Source organism: Brassica napus, chromosome A9, assembly GCF_020379485.1.
Source record: "Brassica napus cultivar Da-Ae chromosome A9, Da-Ae, whole genome shotgun sequence".
In the NCBI taxonomy this organism is placed as follows: Eukaryota; Viridiplantae; Streptophyta; class Magnoliopsida; order Brassicales; family Brassicaceae; genus Brassica; species Brassica napus.
The window spans coordinates 39,365,784-39,393,721 of NC_063442.1; the positions used below are offsets into that span (position 1 = coordinate 39,365,784).

General features: G+C 33.1%; 4 protein-coding genes across 4 annotated transcripts; 3 read left to right on the forward strand and 1 right to left on the reverse strand.

Moving 5' to 3' along the window:
- Positions 1-5,572: 5,572 nt before the first annotated feature.
- LOC106369564 (seco-amyrin synthase-like) lies at positions 5,573-11,571 on the forward strand. Its single transcript, XM_048741507.1, has 16 exons — positions 5,573-6,327; positions 6,436-6,621; positions 6,717-6,806; positions 6,901-7,086; positions 7,264-7,348; positions 7,430-7,596; positions 7,876-8,067; positions 8,157-8,270; positions 8,776-9,018; positions 9,169-9,261; positions 9,361-9,414; positions 9,502-9,548; positions 9,647-9,968; positions 10,128-10,208; positions 10,358-10,441; positions 10,541-11,571. The coding sequence occupies exons 1-16, from the start codon at positions 6,124-6,126 to the stop codon at positions 10,652-10,654; spliced, it is 2,262 nt and encodes a 753-aa protein (XP_048597464.1). The 5' UTR covers positions 5,573-6,123; the 3' UTR covers positions 10,655-11,571.
- A 3,439-nt stretch (positions 11,572-15,010) lies between these two features.
- On the forward strand, positions 15,011-16,318 carry LOC106370263 (BAHD acyltransferase At5g47980-like). Its single transcript, XM_013810302.3, has one exon. It carries the CDS (start codon positions 15,011-15,013, stop codon positions 16,316-16,318), a length of 1,308 nt encoding a protein of 435 aa, XP_013665756.2.
- Positions 16,319-19,850: 3,532 nt separating this feature from the next.
- LOC106371333 (transcription factor NAI1) lies at positions 19,851-21,984 on the reverse strand. The gene is made up of 4 exons (XM_013811394.3): positions 21,830-21,984; positions 21,189-21,661; positions 20,446-20,859; positions 19,851-20,133 (listed from the first exon to the last, which is right to left on the reverse strand). Exons 2-4 carry the CDS (start codon positions 21,654-21,656, stop codon positions 20,065-20,067), a joined length of 951 nt encoding a protein of 316 aa, XP_013666848.2. The 5' UTR covers positions 21,657-21,661; positions 21,830-21,984; the 3' UTR covers positions 19,851-20,064.
- A 1,857-nt stretch (positions 21,985-23,841) lies between these two features.
- LOC125578223 lies at positions 23,842-27,587 on the forward strand. The gene is made up of 3 exons (XM_048740565.1): positions 23,842-23,862; positions 24,770-27,137; positions 27,208-27,587. Exons 1-3 carry the CDS (start codon positions 23,842-23,844, stop codon positions 27,585-27,587), a joined length of 2,769 nt encoding a protein of 922 aa, XP_048596522.1.
- Positions 27,588-27,938: the final 351 nt, after the last annotated feature.

Here is a 27,938-nt window from a genome sequence, read left to right on the forward strand (position 1 = left end):
TGGAAGGTTGTGTCTTTTACAATTAATTTCTAAGGTTGTGAATCCACTTATGTTGAAAGGTTGTGTCTTTTGAAAAAGTAGTGTAAAGGGTTGTGTTTTTTTCTAAAAGTTCTATGTAGTAAGGTTGTGTCTTTTCCAATTAATTCATAAGGTTGTGAACTTCAATTATGTTGAAAGGTTGTGTCTTTTGAAAAATATGTGTAGAGAGTTGTGTCTTTTCTAAAAGTTATATGTTGTAAGGTTGTGTCCTTCTAAAAATAGTCTAAAAGTTGTGACTATTCACTAGTATCTTTTAAAAAATGAGAAGTTGTGAGTATTAGAAGAATGCAACTATTCATATTGAAGGGTTGTGACTATTCAAATAGGCTTTAAACCAACATACAAATTATAATTGTTTAAAATTATAAACTAATAATTTTAATATTATGTCTTAAATAGGAAAAAAAATTATATATCATGCAATAAAAAAAATTGCATTTTGTTCAAAAAGTGGTTAAAGATAACTATCATGTGAAAAATGTATGAAAAACTTAAAAAGGATGAAGACACAATTGTATGCAATATGTGTTTTGATAAAAAATTAAAGGGAACATTAAGGTTTATAAAAAATATATATATATATATTTGAATACTTTGTAAATCATATTTTAATCATCAAAATTAAATTTAATTATTTATATGATTTAATTTTTTTATCAGGCATATAAAATTATAAATTATAGATTATAATATATTTTTTATAAAATGAGTTCCCGTGCGATATCGCACGGGCTCTTTGCCTAGTGTAAATAAAGCAAAGTTAAGGAAAATGGTGGAAGAAATCTCTAAGATAGTTTGCTCAAATTGGACTAATACTAATGAACGTGATAAATAGAAAGAACATTATTTGATCACTTAACTACAAAAAAAAAAACTACAAATCGTCATTGTGTGAGTCTTGAATTCTAGTAGCAAGCGGCTCTTGTTGATAGTTTTGAATATCTCGACGTGTATTGATGAAGTTGATCTGATCTCGGAGCATTTCTTCGTTTAACTTGGGGTTCAGAGTGCATGCACCTTAACCTTGGTATAGTTGTCTCGGCTGGTATGAAAACTTTTATCCCATAGGTTAGAGAGAATGGTTGATTGCTTTATGGGGTGTCATGCAACATGCCAATAGTGCTCTTGGAAGTTTTGACGAGCATGCATTTTTCTTGGAATGTAGGCGTCTCTTAGTGTTACTTAATATCTGCTTGCTCGCTTTCTTGGTCTGTCTGTTCCCTTGCGGGTAATACGGGGTCTAGGTAGTCAGTTTGATTTTCCAGATTCTTTGATCGAATTGGACTAATATTAATGAATATGATAAATACAAATAACAAATTACAAGATAATTCGGTTCAAAGAGAGTATTCTAGATTTTAAAGGAGTAAGTAAAAAAGCGTCTCTCAAATAATGGTTGCGGCTTGTCTTTTATATTGATCAGATCGCTCTAACTACGCTGCGTATTTAGGTCGCACATGTCGTACTTTACCCGAGAGATCTCGGTATGTTATGTAACCGATGACAGTGAGGTGACTTGGTCCTGGTTGTTATCCGTAAACTCAGATCTCGAATGGCGAAGTAATATTTTGGACTGGAATACTTGGACTTGGCCAATAGATAATTTCTTCATTGCCAATTTATTCAGTTTTGACTGGATCTTTACTAAACCGGATTTATGCAATAAATCTTCCTCCGGTACCCAATTCCTTTGTTGCATTTGTCAGAACGTGGAATTTTGAATTCGTTAACTTACAAATCAATAAATCATGCAATTTTGAATGCACTGGGAAGAAATGTAAAGTGCAAGTTTTGATCTCGAATTGTGTTGATTTCAAAAATAACAGTTTCCATTTAGACTAAACGTAAATGACTCCATCAATTATTGAAATAATTAATTTCCTTACATTAACAAAAGATAAAAAATAAACACTATTTTCGAAACTTGTGGACTGCTCCATGCAATGTTGAATAGATTAATAACTCACTTTTCACTATACTGATTTTATTTAGCTTTTGTTTATTGGCTGAAATTTTCTTCGTTAGTTCCCTGAATAAAATAATGACAAATCCACATGACGATGGAAATAGGAAGATCACAGGAAAAGCGTAACACACGCAAAACCGATATACAAATAATTTGCTTCATATGAAAACATAGTATAGAATCATATATATATGTCAGATTACACGTTATCATTTAATTTTATGCTACATTTAAAAGAAATATCGTGCAAAACACTTAAACAATCATCAAGTAAGACAAATCTAAGACTATTTTAAGCTGATTTGTCTAGATTTGTCTAGTTGTATGTGATTCGATCAATATAAACTTATTCTCCAACTTGGTACGTATAGCTCACAAAATATTTGCTTAACAGTAATTTAGTAAGTTGAAAAGAATAAATGAAGAAACACAAATTAAGAAAAAGAATACTCTAATAAAGCACGATGAGTGATAATATATGCCAGCGTTTTGACCTTTGATCACCTGAAAAAATAGAAAGTGAGAAGGAAAATAGAGTAATTTAAGTATGCGACTTAATAAGAAAATATGTGACTTAATTCAGATAATTTTGCATGGATTTAGAAGATCCATCTACTACTGCCCCTGTGTTTCTATTATTGTTTCTTAAGATCCATAAAATCTAACTTTCAGCGAGCGCCCTACGATATTACTGGAATCACTGTCGCAGATTTATCCAAAAAAATAAATCCACCCCAGCAGAAGGAATATGAATTACAAAATGATGCATCATTTCTGGCCGAAATAACCATAGCCTATTGGTTAAAGTTTAAAAGCTTTTACATTCAGATCTTGGATTCGAATCTCAAACTATGCAATTTCTTGCAGATTATAAAATCAAGGATTCAAGTGTCGGAAATAGCGATTTATTAATGCAAACTACGGAAGAAAAACTTGTAAGAAATCTTCAACATAGTGCAGGTAACTCTGGTCAAGAGTGGATTTTTATAGGACGACTCAAATGATGCAGCTAGGAATATATCCTCATAAGACATGTAGTATTGTCGGTTGCCGAATCGTCTATATAATATTTCTTTTAATTGTAAAGTCATAATAAATCAGCGTTATAAAAAAAAATGATGATGGCCTCATTTAAGATACTAACTGTTGGCGGTGGGTTTGAAACTCTCACTTAACTCTTCACAAATCAACATTGGCTTATTAATCAAAGAGAATAAGCCTAGTTCGAAATAAATAGTATCATAGTTGTCTATAAATAGGAAATCACTCCTTAAAAATAGAGATTTCATTTATTTTTTCCTTTTGGAGAATACAAGAAAAAGAAATAGCTAATATTTTTAGAGAGAAGTCTTTAGACAAGATCAAGAAGACCATTCATCCTAACGACTATGGTCTCCGACGAGGCATGTCATCACGCCGACACCATCAAGCGGATGCCGTCATCCAACACTATTTTCCTGCAACGTTTCTCCGTGATATTTTTCCGACAACGTCGACTGAAGTTATCATTCTAGAGAGCTATTATTATGTGTCCTCATCCTATGCTCTATATCTTGTCGTCCGCCTACCTCATCGTTCCAGTGTGATATCAATCATAATCTCAACTTAAGCACTTGGAGTTAAATCCAAAAAACATATGATGAACTATTTATGGTTTGATCTCTTTTATAAAATATGTAGGCAACCTTATCACAAGGTGCAGCTATAAACACACCCACTGGTAACTTTTCTGGGAATAAAAAAATATAGAGAAATAAAATAGTAGAAATGAAAAAAAAATATTTGTTCTTTTTCAAATTTATCAAAGAATAATTCTGTTTTTTATTCTTCTAGAAAAAATTAAAAAAATGAGAAAGAAAAATTATTTCTTGTAATAGTAATATTTTATAGGAATAAAAAAAAAATGAATGTTTCTCTTCGTTCATTGGTTCAAAACCAAAATCTTACTATATCTTTTTGCCATCGCCTAAGCACAAATTCATTAATAACAAGATTCTCCGAGTTCCACTTGCTACATTGGTTATTTAAATATTTGTTTGACCATTTATTATATTTGTTGACCTAACTATTTTGGGCTTCAACATTAACGTGGTTCATTTTTTTAAGATAATTCGACGTTCAAATTTAATAAAATTAAAAAATGATTTAGGTATGAGTGGTTCTTACATTTAGAAAAGATATAAAAATAAATACTAAGGCTCCATGCAATGTTGAATAGATTAATAACACACTTTTCATACTGATTTTAATTTTCTTTTGCTTATTGGTTGAAAGTTTCTTCGTTAGTTCCCTGAATAAAATAATGACAAATCCACATGGCGATGGAAATAGGAGGATCACAAAAAAAAGCGCAATACGCGCAAACTGATATGGAAATAATATGCTTCATATGAACATAATAGAATCATATATGTATATATGACAGTTATTAACACGTTATCATTAATTTTTATGCTACATTTAAAAGAAATATCGTGCAAAACACTTAAACAATCATCAAGTAAGACAAATCTAAGACTATTTTAAGCTGATTTGTCTAGTTGTATGTGATTCGATCAATATAAACTTATTCTCCAACTTGGAGTCTATAGCTCACAAAATATTTGCTCAACAGTAATTTAGAAAGTTGAAAAGAATAAACGACGAAGAAACACAAACTAAGAAAAAGAATACTCTAACAAAGCACGATAAGAGATAATCTATGTCAGAGTTTCGACCTTTGATCACCGAAAAAAATAGAAATGAACACGATGATTAGTGAAAAGTGAAATAGAGTAATTTAAGTACGCGATTTAGAACATCTCCAAAAAGACTCTTTATTTTAGAGTTTTGCAAATTTCAAATTCAACTTCAAAATTATTTGTATTTTATATTATGGTTTTTATATTAGTTATAAATAATATAAATCCATTAAAATTTTATAAATAACTAGCACATATATGAAAATATTAAGATACTATTAATTAATAAAATCTTCCACTAAATATATAAAATTATAAATAGAAATAAATAATTAAATATTAAACTACAAGCAAAATACTACATTAATACTCCATAAGATAATTTATGTAACGGAGATCTTTGGTTACACAAATTTTGTTTGGATAATATTTTAGAAATTTTGAAAGTTCGGAAAATATTTATTGCAATATTTAAATTTATGAAATTTGTTGTAATATTTAAATTTATGTAATAATTATTTCTTCTTGTACCTTTTAAAAAATAATTTTTTAATGAAGTTTCTTTTGTGATATTCGTGTTGTCTAATTCTAGTTTTAAAATATTACAAATTTTATTTTAAAATTTATTTAATTTTATGTGTAAAATTCAAATTTATAAAAATAAATTTGAAATATTTATGATATATAAAATTTTAAGGATTAAAACGATAAATGAGAAAATATTTAAAAATCATAAATGTGATGTGTAATTAATTATAAAGATCAAAATTCAAATAAAAATATAAAACTTCAAATTTGAAGTTTTGAGTAGTGAAACTTTAAATATGAAGTTTTACTCCTCAAAACTCTAAATTTAAAGTTTTGAAGTTTTTTTTTGGAGAACAAAAATTTTTATATTTAAAGTTATAGAGTATGCTCTTAATAAAAAAAAGGTATATGACTTCATTCAGATAATTTTTCATGGATTTAGAAAAGATCCATCTTCTACTGCCCCTGTGTTTCTATTATTGTTTCTTAAAATCCATAAAATCTAACTTTCAGCGCCCTACGATATTATTGGAATCACTGTCGCAGATTTATCCAAAATAAAAAGAAGAAAAAATCAATCCCATCAAAATGAATATGCATCACAAAATGATGCTGGCCTCATTTCAGACACTAATTAACGTGGTTGATTTTCAAGATATCCGACGTTCAAATTTAATAAAATTAAAAACGATTTTGGTATGGGTGATTCATTTGAGACACAAATAATTTGTTGGCCATATTTAATAACTTGACAACGAGAAACATATTTTTTGAATGATTTTATAGACATAAATATATATAAAATACAGACTCATTACACCTTTAACAGCAACACTATGGGCATGGTTCAGAAGTATATATAATAGTGGTAGAGATTTCTTAGTTTCTACTTGCACTGTGGGTAGAACTATGTGGAAGCTCAGGATTGCGGCTGAGGCTGGAGATGGCCCTCACTTGTTCAGCACCAACAACTACGTAGGCAGGCAGATTTGGGAGTTTGATGCAAACTCAGGCTCTCCAGAAGAACGTGAAGAGGTCGATAGAGCTCGTCAGAACTTTTCCCTAAACCGTTCTTGTTTCAAGGCTAGTGCTGATCTCCTCTGGCGCATGCAGGTATACCATAAACATTAAATATATGCATTATATGCATTACCACTTTAGATCTTACCCCATTTATATGATATTTTTTCTATTGTCATTTATTTTATTTTATTTACACAGTTTCTGAGAGAGAAGAAGTTTAAACAGAAAATTCCTCAAGTAAGAATAGAAAATGCAGAGGAAATAACCTATGAAGACGCAAGGGCAGCACTGAGGAGAGGGGTACTTTATTTTGCGGCCTTACAGGCTGATGATGGACATTGGCCTGCTGAAAATTCTGGTTCTATGTTCTTCAACGCCCCCTTTGTAAGCTACTCCCACGAGCAAACTCTGTTTTATCATTTATTTTTGGTAGGGAAAAATATCTATATATATATTGATTCTAAAATACAAAACTACAGTTCATATCCTTGTACATCACTGGCCATCTCGAGAAAATTTTCACTCCTGAGCATCGCAAAGAATTCATGCGTTACCTGTATAACCATCAGGTACTTGTAAACATATCTCTCTATTCATCATATGAAAGATAAGATATACATGTTATTTCGTGTTATTCATTTAACCTTCCTTCACATGTACAAGAACGATGATGGTGGATGGGGAATACATGTGGAGGGCCACAGTGTTATGTTCTGTACAGTCCTCAACTACATCTGTCTTAGAATTTTTGGGATGGATCAAGAAAGTGTTTGTGCAAGAGCACGTAAGTGGATCATCGACCATGGTGGTGCCGCGTATACGCCCTTGTTTGGAAAGATTTGGCTTTCGGTATAAATTATTAGTTAGTATGGCCGTATTTTTTTATCAACTAGTATGGCCGTATTTTTTTATCAACCAGTATGGCCGTTATAATTGTTAATTTCAAAAAGTATGTAATAAATTGTCCACAAAACCTTTTTTAATTAGTGGTATTTGGTTTTTTTTTTCTAAATTCAACATGCACAGGTTCTTGGAGTGTATGATTGGTCTGGTTGCAAGCCCATGCCACCTGAGTTCTGGATGCTTCCTTTGTCGTCTCCTTTTAACGGAGGTTCAAAAACTAATTATATGATATGAATGTTAATTAGCACGTCCCCTTAGCTGAAATTGAAATTTATCTGTCGGTATACAGGCACTGTTTGGATTTATTTACGAGACATTTTCATGGCTGTGTCATACTTGTATGGAAAAAAATTTGTCGCTACTCCAACACCTCTAATAGCACAGCTCCGGGAAGAGCTTTATCCTCAGCCATACAGCAAAATCAAATGGAGTCAAGCGCGCAATCTATGTGCAAAGGTAATATAATTATTGTATTGATTAGTCTATCTTTTTCTTGTCAATTCATCTTCCTAACCCTAGATTATTTCTAACCTATGATTTGTTTGCTTTGGCTATCTGATTGCGGAACTACAAAAAAATACTTATTTTCATCAGATATCTATGTGAATTGTAAACATAAGCGTTTATATGTATATGGAAAGGATCTAATTACGATATCTGTTAACATTGTGGTAACAAAATTTTTACATATGTGAATACTATTAATTAACGGACATAATGATGATTATGATGTAGGAAGATCTATACTATCCACAGTCTTTTTTGCAAGATATGTTTTGGAAAAGTGTTCATGTGTTCTCAGAGAACCTCTTAAACCAATGGCCTCTCAACAAGCTCCTAAGACAAAAAGCTCTCCGAAAGACAATGGAAATAATTCACTATCACGATGAATCCACTCGATATATTACCGGTGGATGTGTACAAAAGGTATATTTTTAATTGTGTTTAAATATTAATGCTTTTATATACTGACATCATATAGTTTGACAAAATTTTGAATTTCTTTTTACTGCTAGCCGTTTCATATGCTTGCTTGTTGGGTAGACGACCCAGACGGTGATTATTTTAAGAAACATCTTGCTCGAGTCTCAGATTTCATATGGATAGGCGAAGATGGTCTGAAAATCCAGGTTAGAATTAATTAGTTATTTGCAGGGCGGTTATGCGTTTCATGTATTTACTAAAGACAACAATCGAAAAAGAAAAATGGGCTGGTTTGGTATATATTTTTTGTAAAATGGGTTGTTTTCTTAACCTATTTTTCGTAAAATTAATGGCCGCAAGCTCATACTAGCCTTGTTTGGCGTCAAGACCAGCTCCGGTTATTTGAGTTTTAGTTTTTAATACATTTAGTAGAACCAATATAGACCATCTGCCAATTTACTCTAAACTTAGTTCAATCATAGATACTTGAACTTAGGATAGTGGAACCAATTTAGCGTACCTATCAACTTGCTCTAGAATATAAGGTCAGGTATACTTATTTTCAAAAAAAAAAGAAGACAATAATCGAAATATATATATGCTCGAACTTAGGGTATAGTTTTAGTTTTAAAGTCCTTTATAGTAAACTGGCACATATCAATTGTGACCCGGTCTTCTTTCACGTGAATCAACCCTTGCTTGGTGGTGCAGTCTTTTGGTAGCCAGTTATGGGATACGGCCTTATCGCTGGAGGTCTTGTTAGCTGCTGATATGGATGATGAGATTAGCTCAACGTTGATCAAAGGATACGACTTCTTGAAGAAATCTCAACTGACAGAGAACCCTCCCGGTGATCATAGGAAAATGTTTCGAGAGATAACGAAAGGCGCGTGGACCTTTTCAGACCGAGATCAAGGATGGGCTGTTTCTGATTGCACTGCTGAGAGTCTAGAGGTGTGAATTATAAAATCTTTAAAACAGTTTATAAAAAAAAACTGTTGTGAAAGAAGTGAGCTGGTTTAATTATGACCATCATGATAGATATCAAAATAAGCAATGTACGTATACTGAGTATTGACAAATGGCATAATTATCATTTATCAGTGCTGCCTAATCTTTGAGAGCATGCCAATGTTGGGTGAGAAAATGGATGCAGAGAAGCTGTACGATGCCGTTAATTTGCTTCTATACTTTCAGGTACCAGATACCCTTTTTTTTAAATCTATGAGTCTCAAATTTGGACCGATCAAGTTAAGTTTAAGTCATAGGTCTCTCATAATATTGTTAAAATGGCAGAGCAATGGAGGTTTAGCTGTGTGGGAGCCTGCTCGTGGGAATACCTGGCTTGAGGTTATGCTACGTACCTATTTATTTTTCCTTATATTATTTTTTTGTTTGGAAATGTGCTCAAGTTGCAGTTCCCTTGTATTAATGTAGTGGCTGAGTCCCGTGGAGTTTGCCGAAGACACAGTCGTCGAGCTAGAGTAAACTCTTACATTTTTCTACTAATTTAGAAAAATCTTGGGTCGGAGCTTTAGTTGAAAAAAAACTGAACTGTGTTGTCATATCCGATATCTTTTAGGTATCTTGAATGTACAGGGTCTGCAATAGTAGCGCTGGTTCGGTTCTTGGAAATGTTTCCAGGCCACAGAAAAGAAGAAGTCGAGAGTTTTATAAGAAAGGGAATCAAATACATTGAGAGTTTCCAAATGCCAGACGGTTCATGGTATGGAAATTGGGGCGTGTGCTTCATCTTTGGAACCTTTAATGCCGTCCGAGGTCTCGTTGCCGCAGGCAAGACTTACAGTAACTGTGATGCTATCGGTAGAGCAGTTCAGTTCCTACTAGATACACAAAATGCAGAAGGTGGATGGGGTGAGAGTTATCTCTCTTGCCCGATTAAGGTAAAAACAAAAATCTCTCAAACTCTTATTCTTCTTAATAAAATGTCAACAATGGAAGTATATGTATAATTTGCTGGCCCAAAAAATTGAGATGTTGTGAATACAGCACAAGGAATGACTTCTATATCCTGACATTATTAATGGTACGGTGGTATGCAGAAATATACCCCTTTGGAAGGAAACAAGACGAATGTTGTGAATACAGCACAAGCAATGATGGGTCTAATTATGGGTGGTCAGGTTAGTGAAACTCAACCAGCACTAATATTAATGACATACATATATTTATATATATATATATATATATATATATATATATATATATATATATATTTGCTACACACTTATTAGTTCCTATAGTTCTTTATTAAAAAAAATGTTATTTTCAGATGGAGAGGGACCCAAGCCCGGTTCATCGCGCTGCTAAGGTGTTGATTAATTCACAGCTGGAGAACGGTGATTTCCCACAACAGGTGTGACTTTTGTTTTTATGTGTTTTCTTTTCTCTTTTTCAATCATATTCCAGAGTTCATTGCTCATACGCATGACAAATTTCTGCCAAAACTATGCAGGAAATAATGGGAGTGTTCAAGATGAATTTGTTGCTACATTATCCAACCTATAGGAACATTTTCACTCTCTGGGCACTCACCTATTATACCAAGGCCCTTCGTCTGCGTATGTAATTACTTTTGTCACGCTTGAATCTCATCATCACCACGTACTCTTTTGCAATGTATACAAAAGTCTTTGCTTCTATCACAAGAAACAAGATGAAAGATCCACATAGATTCCTCATCTCATTCTCGTTTGTCATCATCATCCGCTCCTTCCATGCCTCAAGGCCATAATTTCGGTTATCTTGGTTCTGGTTACGCCTACCACCAATTACCAAACTAGTTTTCGTTTAACCCGTAATACTGCATTTGGTTCTTTTTCAACTAAATATGTGAATAAATAAGTTGCATTTCGGTTTGTAATATTCAGGTTTCTAAAACTGGGTCTACTAAAGGCTCTTGTGAACTTTATTTTACACCTCTAAATTTGAAAATCATTTAACCAAAATAGTTTTTGGATAATTCTCAAAAATACAGCTAGAAGAAGTTTATGTTCCAAATGTAACATCACAGGTATTATTTTTCCAAAAACCACCATTAGAATAATGTTTTTTCAAAAATACCATAAAACTGAACCCAAACTAATTTAAACCATAAAAACTAAACGCTAAACCAAAAAATTAAACCCTAAAGCTCTAAATTAAACTTAAAGTGCAAAATACTAAACAATTTTAATGTGAATGTAATAGACACCCTGGTTTTTTTTAAGGTTGGTTAATTATGCTATTAAACCAATGAAAAACATTAAATAGACGGTTTTACAGCCAATAAGTTTACATGCTTTATAAAGATTACGTCTGATTGAACCAAGCTTGAACGTATGAGATTTATGTCTAACAGTACTTCTTGAATCATGTTGAAGATCTCATGTAAACTTTTTTTTAAATATTATGCCTAATTTTTCTTCTTTAGGATTTGAAACTCATATTTTCTGATACAAAACTATTAATGAATTCTTAGTCAAACCCATTGATTAAGGGATTTCGACAAATTTATGTAATGGTCTAATCTATGAAAAAAATTCTATGATTTGAAAAAAAAAATGTATATCACTTATGAAGATTGAATGGAATCTTTATAATTTTCATATTTTTATTTTTACAAAATAGTAAAATACTATTTTTTCATGATTCACAATTTTATTTATTTTGTGATTTTAATTATTTTTATTTTATATTTAAAACTGTTTGTATATTTAATAAATATTAGTAATGTTAATTTTTTTAAAAAAAATTTTTGTCTCTCTTATTTGAATTTTTTATATTTATATTTTGATTAAAGTTTCCAATTGTAGTTATCTTTATAGTTTAATTTAAGGTGTTGCTCCTTAAATTAGCTTGGAGTAAGAGAAGCTTATATGGTTGATAGTGGGATGGTCGTGGGTCACATATCTGATCTGTTGATGGCTTTTTTACTCCCACCGGCTCCTTACCGGTTGGGAGATAAATGTTGTTTGAGTTAGTCTTTTTCTTGCAGGAAGTTTGAGTTACTAATCTTATGAAGACGAGTTTCCAGCACTCGCCCAATACCACCGACCTCTTACTCATACTACAATCGCAGTCCATTTTTGTGTGGAACGGCCACCTATCGACCAAACAGGTTACTTCGTCATACACTTTTCACTATGTTAATTGCAATTTGCTTTTATTTACTGTTTGAAATCTTCTTCGTTAGTTCCCAAAACTAAATAATGACAAATCTACAGGCTGGCGATAAGAGGAACACATGGAAAGCGCAATACACGCATATTGATATGCAAATCATTTGCTCCATGTGAACAAATGCCAAATAATATATTTCCAAATAAGATAGAATCATATATGCGTTAATGTCAAATAATATAGTATTTCCTTAATAGTGTATGATACATTTAAAAAAACACTATCGTGCAAAACACATAATCACCAAGTACGACAAACCTCTATGACTATTTAAAATTAATTTGTCTAGTTGTATGCGATTCGATCACCTGTTAGCTTATTCTCCAAGTTTGTTATTATTTAATCTACTTCATCAAAAATCTCTATCTCATAATTGTTGTTTAAAAAATGATCTTTTAACTGAAAAAACTCAATATATTACTCTTTTTATTTTAGTTTCATTATCATTTTAGGTTTATGCAAACAAATTAAAGAAATATTTAATTTTGCTTATTTCTAAAATAAAAATATAATTATCCATAATCTCTGAAACGCTGCAAATTTTGTGACATTTCGGATTGGTTGTCTTGTATTTCTAAATATTAGTTATTAATTCATTTTTAATATTCTTTGATATTATTATATTCAAAATAAAAAAAAATATAGATTTTAATTAAGAAATACAAATTAGCAATAAATGTACTCTAACAAACACACAAGAATAGATTATCTATGTCAACCTTTCGAAGTTTGATTACGAAAATTAATGAAAAATGAACACGAAAAATAATGAAAAGGAAAAATTGAGTAATTTAAGTGTGTGATTTACTTTAGATAATTTTGAATGGATTTACAAGATTCATCTACCACTACCCAATGTTTACTTTTATTGTGCCAAAAGTTGGATATCGTCATTATATATAAGATTGGAATCACTGAGAATCAAATCACAGATTTATAAAAAAAAACAAAAGAAAAATCAATCGCAAAAGAATAAACAAAATCATACTCGAGTCATTTAATATAAAAAAAGGTATGGACCACTCCATTTATTTTTCAGTTTTTTTTAATCCTTTGCTGGTGTGAAAGTTTGAACTACTTAAAAGACTTCTCTTTCCAATTTTTTTATTTGACGTTTTGAAAGTGTGCAAACAGATTAAAAAATATATTTAATTTTAGAAATTAACTAAGAAAATCATCATTAACTATCTAACTGATCATAATTTAATCAATATAAAAATAATCTACAGAATATAAAAAGTCACATAGCATAAAATTAATAAATATTAATTTAAATTTAAAAGTAATTTGTCATCTAAAAACATCTCCAAAACGTCATCTATTAAAAAACAAAAAGAATATTAATAGAAATATATGATACGTACTATTTTATGTGAACAAAACTCGATTATGTTTTGAAAACGCAAAGGAATTTTTTTTCTAATTTTTTAAAAAGCTTTTGTAAATAAATAAATAAAATGGGGATATTTTGCAAAGAGCCAAGACTTAGCATTTGCGCATACTAATTTTAGACGAAGTCTTTTTTTTTTACAACATTTGTTTGCTATAAATATGGTCCCAATCATATATGGTACGTTGGAGGTGATCATTTTGATTCATGAGATTAATCTTGGTAGATTTTTAATTTGAATTTTTTTCTCTGGATGAATCTGAGTTGGAAGACGTTATGTTTAGTGAAGCTAAGAAAATGAGATTGAAGATGATGTTATTAATATTTGACCAGTAGTTATAATTTTATCACTTTTATCATTAGTTAAGCTACTTAATATTTAAGTATTAAATTTGTGTATTTTGAATTTTTTATTTAACTTTGATGTTTAACTCTTATTTATTTCGTTTATTTACACTGAATGGTGGTTATTTGTTAGCTTGTAGATAGACCAAAAAGAAGAAAATACTTGTACTCACATAATCACATACTCTTTCGGTTCATGAAAGTAAGATTTTATAGATTTATTTTTTGTTCTAAAATGATAGATTTTCTAAAATTTTAAAGTATTTTTAGTAGTTAATGTTGAAAAATTATATAATTTTAAAAAATATTAATTGAAAATATTTGAATTGGTTAAATACTATTAGTTGGTATTTATTGAAAAATGTATAGTAAAATAAATAATAAATTCAATTGTAAAAAATTAATTGTTTACTTAATATACGTGAAAATCTTTATTTTGGAAACATAGAGAGTATTAATAAATCATATATAAATATATTTACAGACGTTTCCAAAACCTTTACATTCCTAAATCTTTTAATACTCAAAAGTCTTTGAAAAATAAACGTAGAAACCTAAAATTTGTAACTAAGTAGTATTTATATATCTTGGGTATTTTGAAGAAAATAATCAATATATAACTTTGGTGGGGACAAAATTTCAAATCTGCGATTTGATTCGGGTTGATGAATCCAAAACCTACTGACCAAATTTCTCACGAATTTTCATCTTGGTTATCTGGAAAAAGGATCAATGGATCCATATCTTCTTTTGCAACTTCTTCTTCGATCACCATAAATATTCTCGGATCTAAACTTGTATCTTGAAAGTTAAAAGAAATTTTAAAAATAATCTAAATGTCAATGTTTACCATACATAAATTTGTAAGTCAAATATATATATATATATGTAAAAAATATTTATAAAATATAAACTTGATATCTTTAAATTAAAGATAATAACAGCTAATTGTAGGTACTCTATAAATAAGAAAGAAAATACTCTTGAGAGAGGTCAAAGCAAAAAAAAAAGAAAAAAAAAAGAAGTTCAATGGAGAAGATGAGCGTAGAAACCATAAAACCTTCTTCGGCAACTCCACAATCTCTCCGTACTCTCCACCTTTCCACTGTTGATTACAGGATGCAGTCAGTGTACACATACGCATGTCTTTTCTACACCAACGATCCCTCAATCCCGCGAGAAGAAACCACCCAGAAACTGAAGACTTCTCTCTCCCAAACCTTAACCAGCTTCTACCCTTTCGCCGGAAGAATTAACGGCCTAGCTGTTGACTGTAACGACGAAGGAGCCATATTCATCGAAGCCACTCTCGGCAACTCTACAATCTCTGCCTTTCTCAACTCCCCCGCCCCAGATTCAAATGAGATTCAACAAACTCTGCTTCCTCTCCACCATGTCCCTAAAACAAGCGAGGCCTCTATAACGTGGCCTCTTCTGCTCGTGAAGGCTTGTTACTTCCAATGCGGAGGCATGTCTCTCGGGATCTGCATGTCCCATAAGCTCGCAGACGCAGCCTCCTTGTCAGCCTTCATACGGGCCTGGGCTGCGACCGCTCGAGGAGAGAGCGGCACGGTGGGCAAACCTGAGTTCGCGGGGGTAAACGTATACCCACCACCACCACCTCATGACGCCTTCAAAGTTGCTGAGGTACACAAACCTAAGATAACAGGTGTGACTAAGAGATTCGTTTTCAGCGGGTCAAAGATAGATGAGCTCAAGGCCAAAGTCGCACAACCACGGCCTACTCGGGTCCAGTGCGTCACTGCTCTTCTATGGAGGTGTGTCTGCGCTGCTGCTGCATCCAAGACAACAACGTCTACGAAAGTGCTGTTCCAACCTGCTAACTTGCGCACTAAGATACCTTCTTTACTGTCGGAGAACCTAATAGGAAATCTCATCCACACTAGCATGACTTCAAGTCGAAAAGGGGAGGAGATCGATATTCAAGAAACGGTTAAGGAGTTACGGGAACGGGGGGAGGAGTTGACCAGTCTTGTTCAAGAAAATGATGGGTCCACCACGGCGCTCGGTTCTAAATTGTTAGTTAAAATGTTTAATGATTACTCCAAGTTAAGCAACGAGCCTGGCGACTCGATGTACGCGGTGACTAGCTGGTGCAGGATGCCGTTTTATGAGGCTAATTTTGGAAAGGGATGTCCTGTTTGGGTTGTCGGAAACGTGGCTCCTCGACTCGAATTAGTGACGATGCTCTTAGATTCCAATGACTTTAAAGGGATCGAAGCGTGGGTGACATTGTCTGAAGAAGACATGCTTTCATTCGAACAAAACCCAGAACTGCTTGCCTTTGCTTCTCCCAATCCTGCTGTCATTTTCTAAATCATATCTATATTTCTTTCCAACTACTCCTGTCTTCTTCTTTTGTTCTTGACAAATCTTTGTGTGTTTTGTTGTTTGTGGCTCGTGTTGCTTTCTCTGGTTAATTCGTGCCCCCAACAATTAGCATTGTAATGATTCACATATATACTTGAATAAAGAATTTGCGGGAGAACACATTTCATAACTCTAATGTAACACCAGTCCCTGTCATGTGTTCATATCACACAATGACTCAATAGAAGGGTGTTAGCTAAACCTTTTTTTGTACATCTCCAGAGACTGGATCTATGTAAACTAACCATATATAACATCTCCAGAGACTGGATCTATGTAAACTAACCTTTTTATCAAAAAATATAATATAGTATAATCAAGTTGTGTGCATTAATGATGGTTATACCACTTACAATTCATTATGTGCTTCTTAGAAAGTCCACTTAATGAGAAATATTCAACCAATAAAATGATGCCGTGTCAGCCTCTTTGCCATGTATGTGAACCAGAAAAAGCGTTAATACTTCTTCTTAATTAATAATAAACATGGACAAATGATGGAAGGCATGATTGCATAATCCCGTGATAGAGCAACATAGAGGCATTTTAAAGGAGATAGAAGTTTTTGAGGTCTCAGATTTTGTGCTTCTTTCAAATAACCAGAATTTGAAATTATAAACCTCTTTCATATATTATTCGGATAACTTGCACACAGGGCCGGGCATGATATTTGCTAGACTAGAAGTAAAGAAAAAAACTAGCCCATAATTTTAATAATATAGTATAGTATTAACTAAAAAAACCGAAACACTCAGCAATTCGAATCAGGGACGCTTGGAGTTAAATCATTTAACAACTGCATGAACCATCTCGGTTACCTAATAATTTGAACATCGGCTCTAAAACAAATTGTATACTCATCAGTCCTGAAGCATATACTTGATCAGCTTGTATCCTAGCCTGACCATAATGTTGCCTAATGTTGCTCACACAACAACAATAACCCAAGTAAAGTCCAGTCTGCACAAATATCCCAACTAACAAACTTTGGGTTCAAAAAATACAAAAAATTGCTACATTTTGCCGGCCGGACAAATACCTATTATGTAATGATTCTCATTCAGTCTTTGGGTGAACTCATTTACATTTGAAACATTCACTTTATAACATATGCTGTCACAGAAATATGAGATTCAAACTGAAAAAATCTAATACGAAAAAAAAATCCATATCTGAAGCTGTAATAATTCAAGAGTATAGGGTGTTGAGAGTGATTTGTGGCATCTCATCTACAGTCCCTTCTCTAGTCTTTTTCTTTAGCCTTGAATTGCATATAAACTTTGTTTTACTCTACACACAGGTCACTGAACTTCCCTTCTTCGCATCAAAGGTGCGTTTGGGACGATGTGGGATCGATCAAGTGTACGGTCTCGGACCACTGAACGAGAGGTAAAAGTTGAAATCTTGTTCCATGTTCATATCGGTGTCTTACTAAATTGATCAGGATGGGATTAGACAAGGCAAAGAAAGAGCTTTCAGGGAGTATTGCAAAAGGTGTTACCTTTGTGAAGAAGTAAGAGAGTTGAGATTGTTCACTTTGGAAATTATAAGAGCAATGCCTCACGATAAAATGTCTTGCGAGTAGTCTGATCTTTAAACAATAAGGGCCAGCATGGTATCTCACCCCATCCCTTAAACCCCTCATGAACCAAGATTTTTTTAAGGCTATGGGAACCCGAAGCTTTGGTCCATAATCTCCTCCAGTATCCCAAGTCGGCAAAGAAAAAAAAAAAGTTAAAAACAATAACACTCTACCAAATGTGGTTTGAAGTTACAGCACAAAAGAACTAACGCTCTTGCTGTCTTGCACTATCACTAGGCCAATCAATACTTTAAGTAACTGAGATGATAAGTTGCAGTCGATCTGCAAAAGACCTAGATAGTACAAGAGGTACTTCAAAAGTTTAATGGTTATATATGAACCATTTTATAGACCAGAAGCTTACATACTAGATCTTGACCCGCACATGTAAAACGTGCATGAGTATCAATTTCCCAAAACGTGCATAATTTTGGTAACATTTCACGCATTCATGTAAAAGTTTTGGCTTCAGATTATAATGATGTTGTAGATGACTGACTACATATAATTTTTCTTCTTCTTAAGAATGATTTAAGTAGCTACTTCTTACTTTATATGATTAATGATAAAATAAATAGTCAGGATTTCTAAATATTAAATTAAAAGAAAACTCAATCAGCAAAAAAAGAAAAAAGATATGTCTAGGTGGTGGTTTAGTGGTTCTTTAGAGTTTATATCTGAAAATGATAATTACGTCTTTCAAACAGTATTATCAATGGTTAATATCGGACACAGGAGATATTTAGTTTCAAAAGTCAAAACTTTTGAAGTTTATAAAAAACGCCAAAAATTTTAGACTCCAGGTCAAGCACCCTGCAAACACTAAATAAAGAATGATGTGTTCTATTTTCGAGTAGCTTTGTTCATGTATAATGTTCAAAATAGATGGCACATTGGGCTTGGTTTTTATCACGTGAACACGTAATATTGCATATATACAAACCGGATATTTATCCAAAATATGGATATCGGAGGGAGGGGAATCCAGATTCAGAAGGATCATGTATATCCAAATAGTGAAATTTTAAGTTTGGATGTTCAAATTAGCATTTGAAACTATTATTACTTTTAAAGTACTTTAATTAAAATATATACAATATTGCATATATAAATAATAAATTTTTAGTTTTAGTTTTTTTTTTTATCGACTTTTACAGTGTCAATATTGCAAAAGCTGGTCATTCTTCTGGTTCCGAAACTATCTTCATCAATTGAGAACAATCCATTGCAAACGTAACCTGAAATTGACGTAAGTTTCTCATGCATTCATATTGTCCAGAGTAGTGCTTCCATTTCCGCATAAAGAGAAGATAGGCTAGCCCGAACATTCCTCGCCCCCAACAATCCAGCAAATCCTTCTAGCGTACTAAGTCATCCTTGTCCGAAAATAATAAAGTTCTAGTTTCCTTAACTTTTAATATTTTTATTATATTTTATTTTCAAAATATTTTATTTAATAAATAAAAATTGTTGATTTGTTATTTTTAATTTAAAAAAAATATAATTTGGATTTAGATATCAGTGAGTGTTCAGATATCCAAATTCCAATTTTCAAAATCCTAAGATTTGTATATGAGTAATAATTTCACAAATTTGACTGATCCTTATCCAAATATTCTAAAATATTCTGAATATGCTGTCTGTTCCTTCCCTAAGAATATTAATACCATAAATTCACTTAATATCATGTATATTAAGAAAAATCATAAGATGATATCCAAACTTAAACCAATTTTAAAATATGTGGACCACCTAATTTTTCTGTCTTTTTCTGGGTCAGACGTGGACAAGTATCTAGATAGGTCATTAATAATAAGTCATACCAATGCTATTTGATTTTAAAGCTTAGTTCTAAATTCATAATCAAGCTGAGATATCTTGTTCCTCAGAAGCCAATTAAAAAAAAATCTTCGATCTTCATTATCAAATCAAACCATTGATATTGGGAAAATATCAAGCCAATGATACATCCATCACTGGGTACACAGACACAAACACTAATCCAACTATTACAACTCAACAAATCCCATATCTCATGCCTCTGCTTTTATTATCCAACTCAACGTAACGGGTTTCTTTTTGATGACTAACGTAACGGTTTTGCCCAATATTATTCCGCTAACGCAAGTCTTATGTTCTTCACAACATCTTCAATAGGTCGAGAAAATTTGTTGTCCATCTGCAAATGTATTACAGATTTTTTTTTAAATACACTTTTGGATACAAAACTCAATATGCTAAAATAAAATAGTACATACACTTTTCATAATATAAGTTATTCTATATAATATATATAGATGTTTTAAAATGTAAGTTAGTTTCATATTTTCTATGTAACTTTTGTATTTAATCATTAAATATTTTATGTGTTATGATTTAGTTAAATATTTAATTTTATGTATGATATTTTTTTTTTAAAATTGAATAATAATTATAATTTTAACTAAAATTTATTATGAAATAAAAAGAATATAAAATATATAGGTTTTACCTTAGAGAGAATGGTGATAACGAGAGTTTTACTTCCAAAGGGTAAAGTAAAACTATTGACTACTTCAAGACGAAACTTTTCTAGTGAACTCAAGATCTTAACTAAACACCCTTTGTTTTTTTCACAATGGATCCTAATCAGCAAATCTCTGTCTGAAACTCGTGCTTCGATCATAGGCATTGTCTGCTTCAAGATGGAAACTTCATCTAAAGAAGAAGACGGAGGAGAAGCTGCTGAACAAGTTGAAGAATAAGATGAAGAATCATCTTCCACATACACTTGAGATCTCTTTACCAATATAACCGATTGGTCCATTTTCTTGGTTCCAACTCGCTCTTCCTCCAGCTTCTTTACGCGTTCTTGAAGTTGTTTCAAATGTTTAATCGCGTCTTCAAGAACGCTTGCTTTATCAGCCTAATTAATTATAAATATTGTGTTTATGATCATCCTTAAAAGACATCGCATTCAAGATTTGACGAGGAGCATGACCCACCAAAGATTTAAACATTTAACTGTTTACGAGGAAAATTAAATAAAAGAGAACATTTTAAGATTTGAAAAAGAAAGGTTTATAAAATGCAAACGCAGACGCAAGTATAAATTTATCCTTCTATTTAAGTTTGGATCTTATGCTTAGAACTATTAAAGGAACTTTTCGGAAAAAAATAATAATATTAAAAAATTAAATAAATATGTCAAATAAATAATTGAGGGCTAAACAAAACAAAGACATGGTTTCTGACCTTTTTGAGGCCAGGAAGAAGAGCAGAGAGAGCAATCAAACGTTCATTGAGCTTTTGTCGACGTTTACGTTCAGCCAAAACATGTTCTTTCAATAGATGTGGCTCTCTTTTTCCTCCATTATTACCACACTCTTTTCTTTTGGACCCAGCATTCTGATTCATGTTTGCTTGGTTGGAGAAGTTAAAAGATGTCTCGACCAAGTTCATCGTCGGGTCTGGAGCCCCGAACGAGATCACTTGCGGCGTTGTGAGCGAACCAGAAGAAGAAGATGATGATGGAGAAGAAGATGTTGAGTTGACTTTCAGTTGCTTTGTAGGTCTCTCGGGTATCAACATGAACCCGGATTCGGATCCAGAACCCTGATGATCCGTGGTTTCTACTGGCACCACCGGAAAATCGGATTCCCAATCATCAATCAAGTACTCGTCAGTGTCCAGCATCAAATCCGTAAAGCTTGAATCTTCCATATTGCCTGAGGAATCACAAAAACTTTAACTTATTATTAACTCTTTTTTCAAGAATAACTTTCTTTTCTTGATATCAGAAATCAAGCAAGCAAAGTAACCATGAAAGTATAGAATCTGGATAAGAAACAAAAGCAAAAAGAAAAAAACAAGCTTAAAAGAAAGCATATACTTACTTTTGTTTTTTTTGGTAGTAAGTATTATGTCTTCGTTTTGTTATCTGAATGAGAATGTGAATGTGGATGTGGACTAGTGAACGCTTTATAGTGGTTTTGGACTCAACGCGGCTTCATAATGTTTTGTGCATGTATTGATTTGAGTAATGATAGTGTTTGATTTTTTTTTATTAGTTAGTATTATATAATATCGGCTTGAAAAGAGCATATGGGTTAAAAGAAATGTATAGTTCTTTTATGAAATTGGCTGACGAGTCGCATGTCCAAAATACCACAATATGGAGCAACCGGTTACCCAATTTGGTAGATTTTGCTTTTTGTTTTTGATAAACTATCGAGAGATCTTGTTTTTTGGAAAACAAAAATATGTATATTTAATTGTAAAAAGTTGATTTGCACATCTGAAGAAGCAATAGATATAATAACTATTTTTTTGAAAATACATTTTTGTGATATTTTTTTGTTGAATAGATGATTTTATTAACGGTTACGATTTACGAGATAGATAAATTTGTTTCTTGTTATTTTTTTATGTTAAATATACCTTCCATTCTACGAAAATAGTAGTTTTGAGATTTTTATTTATTTTACAAAGATTGTTGTTTTGTATTTTCGATCCAACTTTATATTTTTATCCATTTTGTCTATATTAATTTAAACAATTACTATATCTAATAATTTTTTTATAAAGTTTTTATTAAAGTAGGATTATTTTGGTCTTTTAATTTTATTTTAAAGTTTGTGGAAACTTTAAAACTACAATCTTTTTATTAAATAAAGAAAAATAAATTATCTAGTTTGCTTGTAATCTCATCCGATAAACTTTCATCACATGAAAATAAAGTACAATAACATGTTATATCAAAAAGAGTCACAAAAGTTACTTTCGTCATTGTAGTTATTTACATAATTAGAAAGTCTATATATTGCTATATACTTTAATTTATCTTTCACCTCTTTAATTTAGTGTTATAAAATGCAGTATACATACTCTCTTCGTTTTTTAATATAAATTGTTTTAGATAAACTTTTATGTTTCAAATTATATGAATTTTTTGGTTTTCTATGTAAAATCTATTAACACTTAATGTTATATGACCAATGATAATATACTTTATATTTTATTATTGGTTGATTTGTGGTTAGATAAATAATTAATGATGTTTTTGTTAAGAAAATAGAAAAAAATAATGATTTTTTAATATACGTGCACAATTATAAAATAACTTATATTAAAAACAGAGGGAGTAGATGTTTAGGCGGCGACTAAATAGTCACGCTTAATAATTTTATGTTATAGAATATTTTATATTAATTTAAATAAATAGACGTACATAATAACATTTAAGTGGATATTATCCGATTGCGAACATGTAAACAGATTTCAACCATTTATATTCAAAATTGAAATACTAGTCTTGTTATATAGATATTATTTTTACTATTTATCTTGTGTATTTAAAACTGCTAATTTATTTATTTTTTGAAATAAATTTAAATTTATATGTTTTTCTATCGTTATGTATTAAACATGAATTATTTTTATAAGTTAACATCACGTATAGGCCCTAATCATGTATACATGAAACTATATTTCTCTTAATTTTCTAAAAATTAATATATTATATTACTTTTAATGTCAGTAACTATATATTTTATATAGTGATTGCACACTATATATATCCGTCGATGCTTTGTTTAGGCACTAGACACTAGAGACTCATATGTACCGTCTAGCGATCGTTTAACACGTCTTATGACACGGTATCTACCAAATTGATTCAAAATTAAAAATGGGTACTATGTATCGTTTTGGATGAACTTGGAATTAATGCGTAGAGATCTGAGCAGCTACAGATGCGATGAGATCTGACATTGGAAAACTAACATTAAACGTTTGATTTTTTTTTTATAGTAGCTTCATACAATAAATGTATCTCTTTTCTTTTTGATCAAACAATAAATGTATCTAACTTGAGATATTTTTTGAGGGTCTACGACTTTGGTAAAGCATGGCGGAAGAATCAGATAATGTCTATAAAAAAGCATATGAAATATGGTTGAGTGATAAAATATACATACAAACAATAACTGAAAATTTTAGCTGTTAAAATTAGAAGTGTTCAATCTAGACGAGTTCGATTTTTTGAATCCATAGAGTTTGAATAATGATGACTATTATATAATTTCTTTAAGAAAAATTAAAGATTATATAACTCCTTAGCAAAAAAAAAAGACTATATAACTCCTACTTGTTTGTGCAATAATATGAGGCTCCCGTTGAATCTGTCTGGACAATAATTAATAAATAAGAATGATTTTTAATAATTGTGACATTATAACATCCACATTATTTCTCATATTTGTGTGGACCGATGCAAAGACCTATAGTTAGTTGTGTATAGATTACAAATTTTTAATCTTTTACTTTGTGTCTAATACTTTCGAATTTGCGATGGACCAGTGGGGAGAGGACGTTTAGCATGAGGGTCATGCGAACGTACCTACCGGATATGACAAATATCCGGAACGGCCGTGGATTTTGCATAATCAAGTAGCCAAGAGTTAACAAAAAAGAAAATTAAATCAAGAAAATTGTATACGCTTAGAGAATCTTAAGATATAAATTTAGAGAAATTCACACCTGATCAAATGAGCAGAGCTATCGTCAGTCATTCGAAATCGCATCTTATCTCTGAATACTCCACAACATCAAAACTTGAACGATTTTTTTTTTTTGAGAAAGGGCTTTTGAAAAATTATTCAGACGTTGGTATCTTATTCATGGCAGTTGATAGATAAAACATTATATATTTTTCTTTATTTCACACTCTGTCTACCAACTGTAAATGATCATAAATTTAAGTTAATAAATTTGAAATTTCACCTAAAATTAAAAATTTAAGAGGTAAGAAGACAAGATCATTTTTACCAAATTAGGTTTATGCAACAATAGCCCGAGCCATCAAACCATGTATATCGAGAGAGATTAATGACAAACTGCTAGAGACTCCGACGACCGCTGAGATCAAGAAAGCCTTGTTTGCTATCCATCCGGATAAAGCACCAGGGCCCGATGGATTCTCGGCCTGCTTCTTCCAAGCCAATTGGGAGACTGTCGCAGCTGCCATATCTAGGGATGTCACAGAGTTCTTTGTCTCATGTCAACTTCGTCCGAGCATCAACGAGACACATATCCGCCTGATACCAAAGACTACAACATCTAAGCGGGTTGCTGAATATCGTCCTATTGCACTCTGCAACGTCACCTACAAGATCATCTCTAAGTTGATCTCTCTGCGCTTAAAACCGGTCCTCCAGAGCCTTATATCCGAAAATCAATCTGCCTTTGTCTCGGGGAGATTAATTACGGATAATGTCCTCATTACGCATGAGCTTCTGCACTTTCTGAAGCAATCGGGAGCTGTTAAAAATTGTGCCATGGCCGTCAAAACGGACATGAGCAAAGCATACGATCGGCTTGAGTGGTCATTTATCCGCAAAGTGTTGCTACGGATGGGTTTCTCTGCTTCTTGGACAGAGCTCATTATCCAGTGTTGTAGCACGGTGTCTTACTCCTTCTTGCTCGACGACTCGGCTCATAGAAAAATTTTCCCCACTAGAGGAATTAGACAAGGGGATCCGCTCTCCCCGTATCTATTCATTCTCTGTAGTGAAGTTTTGTCCGGCCTATGCAGCCAGGCTCAGCAAAGCGGTCATCTCAAGGGAATCAGCGCAGGTCGACGTGGGCCAAAGATAAATCATCTACTGTTCGCAGACGACACCATGTTCTTTCTCAAGACAGACCAGGATAGCTGCACGGCCCTGATTAATATCCTCCGCAGCTATGAACAAGCCTCGGGACAGAAGATAAATGCCACCAAATCTTCCATCACCTTTGCGACAAAAACGCCTCAGGAGACACGATCTCGTGTCAAATCTTTCCTTGGGATTGTCAAAGAAGGCGGAACAGGCAAGTATCTTGGCCTTCCCGAACTTTTTGGCCGGAGGAAGAAAGACTTATTCACATCTATTGTCGATCGAATTCGAGTTAAAGCCAATAGTTACTCCTCACGGCTACTCTCTCCAGCGGGTAAGCTCGTCATGATTAAGGCAGTCTTATCGGCCATCCCCACACACGCTAGCTCTTGTTTCCTTCTCCCGCTAAGTCTATGCAAGAGGATCCAATCCGCATTTACAAGATTCTGGTGGGATGCGGCTGATCAAAAGAAGATATGCTGGATAGCATGGAGTAAAATAACGCTGCCAAAACTCTTGGGAGGGTTGGGGATAAGAGACATACAGTTGTTCAACGTCGCCCTTCTAGCCAAACAAGCCTGGCGAATCGTCACAGCCCCCAACTGTCTACTCTCACGCGTGCTCCTGGGAAGATATTGCCAGAACAGCAGCTTTTTAGATGTGTTACCAACGTCAAATGCGTCTCACGGCTGGAGAAGTGTACTTAAGGGCCGGGATTTACTGATCACCCAACTGGGAAAAGCTGTAGGAGACGGAAACTCAACCCGAGTCTGGAAGGATCGTTGGATTTTGAGTAACAATACGGGCACACCAGTAGGTCCACCGAAGGAAATGGATCGCGACCTCATGGTCTCGGACCTATTGACTAGAGGGACTAATGATTGGAATGTTGCAAAGATTAAAGACCTCTTCCCTTCCTTAGCTTCATGCATTACAAGCATCACCCCAAGTATTCTAGGAGCTCCTGATGAATTTGTTTGGATACCTAACAAAGATGGTAGATATACTACAAAATCAGGGTACACTACTGCTGTAAAGTATAATTATCTACTTGAAAACGGAGGATCCCCGCTACCAGCTCTCGAGTGGAGTAAGAAGGTTTGGGCCTCTCAGTGTCTCCCGAAAATCAAATTATTCATGTGGAAACTGATGCAGGGGGCTCTGCCGCTTGGTGCGAACTTGGAGAAACGAGGATGCGGTTCATCTGTTACCTGCCCAAGGTGTGGAGAGCGAGAAACAGCAGATCATCTGATACTTACCTGCCCTTTCGCCAAGCAAGTGTGGACTGACGCTCCCTTCCAGTACGGTTTTGACCCTGATCAGTTCTCGTCTTTGAGCGAGGCGTTACTGTCGGGAATGAGAACCATCTGCCTACCACCAACGGGTGTTTCACAACCCATCTTCCCTTGGATATGCTGGTGCCTATGGACATCAAGGAACAAGCTGATTTTTGAGAACAAGGTCCTCTCAGTGGCTGAGGTCTTGTCCCTCTCGATCACAAGTGCAAGAGAATGGTGGCTGGCGCAACCCACAGCAATGAAGGCACCCCGTCAACCCAACCTGATAATTCCAACGTTAAATGCAGAAGCTAACTGTGTCTCCGTTTTTTACGGATGCAGCATGGAGAGCTTCTGATGGCGCTACTGGATGCGGGTGGATCTTTAAAGACTCAACCCGCCAGAGTACTCAGCATGGGTCTAAATGCTTCGACAACACCGCTTCTGCCCTTACTGGCGAAGCATTAGCGATTCGTCTGGCCCTTTCACATGCCCTTTCACTGGGCTACACCAGAGTCTGTGTCTTTTCAGACTGTCAAGTGCTCGTGAGAGCAATCTGTTCGAAGTCATCACCGGTCGAACTCTACGGATTAGTCTGCGACATCGATCTTCTATCCTCCTTGTTTGATTTTTGCACTTTGTCTTTTATTTCTCGATCCCTAAACTCGGAGGCTGATCTACTTGCTAAATCAGCCCTTTGTAATGCTGCACTCACCACATGATTACTTTCATGGTTTGATTTAATATAAGTTGTTGTGTTCAAAAAAAAAAAAAGGTTTATAAACTTTTTATGATTTTTTAAAAACAAATATGTAGTTGACCCCACATCATATGTCCAATTTAGAAAATTTGAGTAAAAGCGGTGAACGGTTGGTCAACGTATAAATGTTTAGTGTTTTTAGACTAGCGATTTGTAAACCGTTAGACTAAAGCCGCTGTGGACTTCATACATATTTTGGTTAGCACTTTCATGATATGATGTTGGGTCAACTAATTTGTTAAAAGAAATTATGACGCTGTGCAGACCAACGTATTTGCTGTCCACACCTCCTATGATCAAATATTTATATCTC

What these genes read in the sequence shown, in the direction of transcription:
- LOC106371333 (XM_013811394.3), bottom strand. Translation starts at nt 21,656, where the DNA reads ATGGAAGATTCAAGCTTTACGGATTTGATGCTGGACACTGACGAGTAC. An exon ending in TTCTTCCTGGCCTCAAAAAG is followed by an intron (nt 20,860 to 21,188) that starts GTCAGAAACCAT and finishes ATAATTAATTAG; the next exon opens with GCTGATAAAGCAAGCGTTCT. An exon ending in TTATCACCATTCTCTCTAAG is followed by an intron (nt 20,134 to 20,445) that starts GTAAAACCTATA and finishes ATACATTTGCAG; the next exon opens with ATGGACAACAAATTTTCTCG.
- LOC106370263 (XM_013810302.3), top strand. Translation starts at nt 15,011, where the DNA reads ATGGAGAAGATGAGCGTAGAAACCATAAAACCTTCTTCGGCAACTCCA.
- LOC125578223 (XM_048740565.1), top strand. Translation starts at nt 23,842, where the DNA reads ATGGCGGAAGAATCAGATAAT. An exon ending in TGGCGGAAGAATCAGATAAT is followed by an intron (nt 23,863 to 24,769) that starts GTCTATAAAAAA and finishes TTACCAAATTAG; the next exon opens with GTTTATGCAACAATAGCCCG. An exon ending in CACAGCAATGAAGGCACCCC is followed by an intron (nt 27,138 to 27,207) that starts GTCAACCCAACC and finishes TTACGGATGCAG; the next exon opens with CATGGAGAGCTTCTGATGGC.
- LOC106369564 (XM_048741507.1), top strand. Translation starts at nt 6,124, where the DNA reads ATGTGGAAGCTCAGGATTGCGGCTGAGGCTGGAGATGGCCCTCACTTG. An exon ending in TGTTCTTCAACGCCCCCTTT is followed by an intron (nt 6,622 to 6,716) that starts GTAAGCTACTCC and finishes ACAAAACTACAG; the next exon opens with TTCATATCCTTGTACATCAC. An exon ending in ACGGTGATTTCCCACAACAG is followed by an intron (nt 10,442 to 10,540) that starts GTGTGACTTTTG and finishes AAAACTATGCAG; the next exon opens with GAAATAATGGGAGTGTTCAA.